At 42.3% G+C, this 6587-nt stretch overlaps 1 protein-coding gene across 4 annotated transcripts in view; it reads left to right on the top strand.

The window, feature by feature from the left end:
• The first annotated feature begins 3087 nt into the window (after positions 1-3087).
• IMPACT (impact RWD domain protein) overlaps positions 3088-6587 on the top strand; it is a 41617-nt gene continuing 38117 nt past the window's right edge. For 2 of the 4 annotated variants that reach the window (XM_073006415.1, XM_007974420.3), the window contains exons 1-3: positions 3088-3218; positions 4338-4466; positions 5302-5354. In XM_073006415.1, coding sequence (XP_072862516.1) covers positions 3183-3218; positions 4338-4466; positions 5302-5354 — 218 coding nt within the window. In that variant the 5' untranslated portion in view covers positions 3088-3182. Of the gene's footprint in view, positions 3706-4337; positions 4467-5301; positions 5355-6587 lie in introns of all 4 variants that reach the window. The other 2 variants (XM_007974421.3, XM_007974423.3) reach the window with 2 other exon arrangements.

Genomic DNA, 6587 nt, shown 5'->3' with positions numbered 1-6587 from the left:
GTTATCATCCTGACCCCTTTGCATATGTTGGCTCAATTCCCTATATTGTGTCTACTGCATAAAACAGCAGTTTCATACTTTCCAGAAGCCATGGATTTCTTTCTTCAAAGAATGCTTAAGTAGATTAAGCTGGTATGGCTGAAACAATGAGAGATGAAATTAGAGAGATGACCAGGAACATATCTTGTGAGTTAAGGCGTTTAAGTGTTATCACGAAAGCAAGGGGGAGCAACTAAAGGATTTCAGGGGAGGAGACATGATCAGACTTACACAGTTTGATTACTTTGGCAGAGGCGAGAGAGGAGGATAACTTGAAGAAGGTCTAGATGCAATCAGTAAGATTAGGAAGGAGCATATGAGGAATACAAAGGATATCAATAAATCAGAGTCATCAGAACTTGCTGCCTGGGTATGGAGGTAAGGAATGAAGCGTATAGTATAGTATGTCTTCCAATTTTCACCTTGGACAATTATAGATGCAAGGGTCGAAGGGTTGCCAATTATTGAACTGAGGAATATAGAAAAAGGAATAAGTTTAGGAAAAAGTGATTGAGTTCAGTTGTGAACATACTGAGTTTAAGGGAGACAGCCAGTAACCATTTGAGTAAATGGATGTGTACATCACTGGAATCTGTCTTAGAGACCCCGTCTTGGATCCAGGACTGTGCTTTTATTTGCAGAGTATTCTCAGTCTCTGCTTAGGAAACTGCTCAAGGTTTACACCAAGTAGTCTTTTGCAACTGAATTGTCTATACCATCTTGCATTTTTCCAGCACATTCTTCAAAATGTAGGTTGACTGCTACACTTGTTACTTTAAATTACTTCTTCTCTTTTCAAAGGGCTCCTTGCATGTCCAAGTTTGGGGCCTTATTCAGGGTTCTCTGTATTGGCTACATGCTAATGCAGGCCACAGAGGTGGGGAGGGTTTTTTTCTGTTCCCTTTGGCAGAAAGAGCCATTTCCATTTAGAATTTGAGCTCAAAAGAAGACTTAAAAGGTTGTAGCTTTGAGGAAATAGGAATTAATAATAGAAAATCATGGGTGTAATCTGTAGAAGATGGTCTGGGTTGCTACGATATGTGGTTAGAATAGAGGTACTATGTGTAACTAATTGAATATATTGTGCTTTGTTTAGAAGGTTAAGTTTTAACGTGGCATTTTTCAAACTTGGGTTTTAAAGTTTTAGTGGGGCTGCAGGGAGGGAGGGAGTACCGCTAAGTACTTGGGACTTCAGTCCTATTTCCACTTCAGCCAGAACAATCAGTCCTATTTTCATTTCAGCCAGAACGAATTTGTTTTACATAAACTTTCATTGAAGAAAAGGTTCCACGGCCTTTTAAAAAGTGTGAAAACAACTATGTTTGCATAAGCTGTAAGAAATATGAAAAAGTCAGTGAAGAAAGAGTTCAGGGACAGGTGTGGTGGCTCACACCTGTAAACTTAGTGCTTTGGGAGATTGAGGAGGGCGGACCATTTGAGGCTAGGCATTTGGGACCACTCTGAGCAACAGTGAGACCCCCAACTCTACAAAATATAAAAATAAATAGCTGGGTATGGTGGCACATGCCTATATATAGTCTTAGCTACTGGGGAACTGAGGCAGGAAGATTGCTTGAGCCCAGGAGGTTACAGTGACTTATGCTGATAGACCAAATATATGACAGTGGTCTCATAAGACCATTTGCATGTCCAATACCATATTTGTAATATGGTATTTGTACTACCATACCTTACGGTATTGGTACTACCATATTTGTACTGTACCTTTTCTTTGTTTAGATACACAAATACCATGTGTTACAACTACCTATTCGGTACAGTAACATGCTGTACAGATTTGTAGCTTAGGAGCAACAGGCGATACATAAACCAGATAAGTAGTAGGTTACACCATCCAAGTCTGTGTAAGTATATTACTCTATGAAGTTCACACTATCACGACGAAACCGCCTAACGGTAAATTTCTCAGAACTTATCCAATCTTTAAGAGATTCATTACTGTACTTCTGGTTCAGGTTTACTTTTGTTCCCTTCACATCTTAGCACCTTAAAGGCAATGTATGACATATGATTTTGCATCTCCCATGTTTAGCACAGTAAAAGCCTAATGTCTGTTGAATTAATAAATCCACAAGGCTTATACTCAATATAAGTGGAATTCTCTACAGGTGTTGAACTCCTAACTCTGAGTTGTTTTATTTTTCTCTACAATGATTTATCTTAAGAGAACGGTTTTAAAGGGGGCCAGAAAATTACCCATGATTAAGAAAGATGTAATATTTTGAATTTTTGTGTATTATGTGTGAAGAAAAGTGAAGCAAGCAAGGATGCCTTGCAATCAAGAGAATAAATGCCCGATTGAGGTGTCTTGAATAAGGGGGTTGATACAATTCATAACCAATGTGTAAGAATGTCATGGAACGTGTGTTATTGGCGAAGGAGTAATGGCAAACTGATTCATTTTTTGGGAAAATGAATCAATGTTCCTTATGTTGACTGGCATAACTACTGTCTCGCACAAAAGTTGCCCCCACAATATTCAAGGAGACTAAAGAAAACGATCGCAATACAACAGTGAATGGGAGAATAAAGTTTCTCCTCACGCTTTCAAAATTACCACCAGCCTTCTCTGTTCTCCAGTTTTGGTAAATCAGACCTAACTTTGCCAAAATCCGACAAAACTTGAAACATGTTAAAAACAAACACACAAAAACTTTGCCTGTGAATGTAAAGACGAGTCTGGGGCTGTGGACTGAGGTTTGAGTCCCTTCCCGGGACGCGGCGGTAAATGACTCCCCAAAGTCTCCTGGGCGTTCGGATGGCGCCAAGGCCGCAATGGGCAAGCAAAAGCCCCCCGCCCCGGCACATTCCAAAGAGACAAAGCCAAGAAAGCCTCCGGCAGCAACTCGGGAGGGCCGACTTTCCCTGTGTCTTTGCCCTACGGGAGAGTGGAAAGGCGGGAACGAGGCCCCAAAGCACAACTCCACACCAAACCCGGGAGCCCGGAGCCCCTCGCACCGTTCGGCCCGCAACCCGGAAGCAGATGCCAGCTGCGCGGCGTGGCAGGGTTACGGTTCCGGGTCCGGCCGCGCCGCAGCCAGCTCTCGGCTCGCAGCCGCAGCGCCCCGCCCCCGCGCTCCGGACCTGGCAGGCGGCGGCTGCAGGGCCGGTCCCTGGGCCACATGGCTGAGGGGGACGCAGGGAGCGACCAGAGGCAGGTGAGGCCCCGGCGGGGTGCTGACTCTCCAGGCTCGGCTCGGGCTCGCCTCGCCATCCCAGCCCTCCTCAGCCGAGGGGCACTCCGCCCGGGGCAGTTCCGGGTTCCGCCAGCACCGGCCACGCCATTTGCTCCACCGCGTTCCATTTTTCCGGCGCTTCCCCTCGGCGAGCGCTCTTAGGCCGGCAGCTCGTCGGCGGTCGCGGGCTCGGCCTGTCTTGGACGGTGTCCTAGTCAACCATTAACACGCGACTAAGCAGCTCTGGGCCGAAGGCAAAAACCAGGGTTTCGCTCCCCACCCTGCCGCCGCCGGGTCATCTTGGACAAATCACTTAAGAATTCGGGTTTCCCCCTTTGCAAAATGGGCAATAGCCCAGACCCTGCACGTCCCCGAGAGCCCACCGAATCTCACTCCTTCTGGTCCTTGGCATCGAGCTTTCCCTGTGCCTTGTTCACGTGGGCGATCATATGTCTTTTCCTACAGGGCTGTGAGTACAAAATGAAATGCTACGAAGTCGAATGGACACTTTGCTTCCCATCTTTTCCCTTTAGGTCCTCCAGTTATTTTTCTGTTTTAACCCCAAGCCCAAAGAATAATTTATGAAATGTTTTAAGGGTTTCATTACCACCCACCCATCCAGTCCTTGTGTACCCCCTCCCCACCTCCCCGCCACACAAAATTTAATTCGAAAGAACCAGTGAGACACCCAGGAGGAGTACACAGATAATGTGGGGCAGAGCTATTGGGGGTGGGAGTCAGGGGTGGAGATTACCTGTTAAAAAAGAGAAGGTGGAACATAGAAGATAGGTTTATCTTTTCATGTGTGAATGGTCATTACAAAGTATGGGAGTGCATATATATTAAATTTTGGCTCAATAGTGGCCAAAAGCACAGTAATGCAGTAGCAAGCCTGGCTCCAGTCATTGGAGTAGCGCCTAGCAACCACCCAGAGAGTAGAACATGGTGACCTGCTCTTAAGAAACATTTGGCCTGGTAAGGCTCGTCTAGGAATCTTTTATCTATGCTGGTAATGTTGAATGCAAATACCTTATAAAGTAGTAAAATACGATGTTAAGATATGCACATTTGTTGACTTTTTAAAACATCAATTTCTTTCAGAATGAGGAAATTGAAGCAATGGCAGCCATTTATGGCGAGGAATGGTGTGTCATTGACGACTGTGCCAAAATATTTTGTATTAGAATTAGCGACGATATAGATGACCCCAAATGGACGCTTTGCTTGCAGGTACTTTTTCCCCCTTCCCTGCAGCCATCTTTCAGTTACAGTATTAACTATATGGTTGACTTCTGTATTCTAGTGATTATTTGTGTTGTTTTCTAAATTATCTTTGTTGCTGGCTTTTGTCAATGATTAAACACATGGGCAGTTACATCTCAGATCACTTTCAAATCATACATTGATTGATAGTTTCAGTCTTTCTAATCCAGTGCTTTTAATCATTTAAAAGTGTTAATGTACCCTTGAGAGACTGCAGTTTTTCTTCCCTTCATTATTCTCTTCATCTAACAGGAAAAGGTCCAAACCTGGAAAGACGGCTAACATTTAAAAGGAAGGAGAGGTTAATAATGTAGATGACTGGTAGAGGAGACACTCATTTCTTTATTAATTGAGAATCAATGATCAATTATCAGTTGTAATTAGGATAAAATAAATGAAAAGGTCAGCTATGGCTTTTCTTAGTGCTTAATCTTTGATGACTGCTTGTATGTACTTTCAACATAAAGGAGGCAAAACAGTTTTTGCCAGTGTTTGTTTTTATAATACTGATTTGAAAAGAAGTATGTGTATGGTTCTCTATTATACGTTAGCTGTTTCATATAGTTAATAGTGTTTCCTAGGATTTTTGTAGTATTTCTTTTGAAATACTGAAAAGTGCCCAGAAAATATTATAATGCCACTCCATCCACTTGGGGTCAGGGTATAATGTCCATATTTCAGTTTTCCTTTTCCTTTCACCTCTGTCCTCCTTGCCCTTTTTGTCCGGTTGCTAGCTTTGTAAATATGGTTACTTTTGAACCTTGATGAAGTGTAAACAGATGTTTTTGAACCTGCATTGTAGGTGATGCTGCCAAATGAATACCCAGGTACAGCTCCACCTATCTACCAGTTGAAGTAAGCTGTATTTCTACATTTATATTGTTATAAAAAGATTATATTTTGAAAGATGTTTATACTGTACTTTGCATTTATGGGAAATATCTTTCTTATTAAAATGTATATAGAAATTAAAAATACCTTTTGGGTTTGGTATAGAGCATTTAAATAAAAATTAAATTCTATAAAACAGTGGAATATGCCACTTTGTATGAAAGAGAATCACAAGGTTCGTAGAGGTGAAGTAGCTGCAGAATTGTCTTTAGAGATGAGGAAGGAAACCTTCCTCTTGAGCCTAGTAATCTAGAAACCTTGGCCGTTAGAGTTTCTCCTAACCTAGTTCTCCTGACCTAACCACAGTTCCTTGATGTACATGTAAGACTGCGAGCCTTCCAGGAATTACCTATGATGCTTCTGGTGTTTCTCCCTGCCCCTTTCCCCATTGATGTTGACTAACCATCTTCTTAGAAGCCCAAGCTTAATCTTTTATGAGTCATGACCTGTTGATGCAAGTGATATTTCATCTACCTTGGTTGGCCCCGTCACCCAGTAATATGTATAAACCCTTGGGAACAGAATTGCATAAACTCAATTACTAGGCTGGTCTGATTGTAGACCAGTAATTTATTTATAACCAGTAATTGATCACAACTGGTTAGATTACTTTGTTTCTTCACTCCCACTCCTTCACTTAATTAGCCTTAAAAAAAAAAAAAAAAACTCAATTACTAGAATTTTTACCTATTAGTTTTTTTGTGCACATATTTTAAAACCGTAGCATTAATACTTACTGTTAATAATGGTTCTGTAGATTTTTATTTTTATTTATTGCAAATGATAGATATAGAATGCTTGTAAACATAAATATCCTTTTCAGAATTTTTTTTTTTTTTTTTTTTTGAGATGGAGTCCTGCTCTGTCTCCCAGGCTGGAGTGCAGAGGCGTGCTTGGCTCATGCAAGCTCTACCTCCTGGGTTCATGCCATTCTCCTGCCTCAGCCTCCTGGGTAGCTGGGACTAGAGGCGCCCACTACCGCGCCTAGCTAATTTTTGTACTTTTGATAGAGACGGAGTTTCGCCATGTTAGCCAGGATGGTTTTGATCTCCTGACCTCATGATCCGCCCGCCTCGGCCTCCCAAAGTGCTGGGATTATAGGCATGAGCCACCGCGCCTGGCCAATTTTTAAACCATTAAAACAGTAATTTTGGTGTGGGTTTTGTCATGGTTTCTTGGGAAGGCTGAATGAATTAA

Source organism: Chlorocebus sabaeus, chromosome 18 (genome assembly GCF_047675955.1).
Source record: "Chlorocebus sabaeus isolate Y175 chromosome 18, mChlSab1.0.hap1, whole genome shotgun sequence".
NCBI lineage: Eukaryota > Metazoa > Chordata > Mammalia > Primates > Cercopithecidae > Chlorocebus > Chlorocebus sabaeus.
This window is presented reverse-complemented; position numbering and strand designations above follow the sequence as displayed.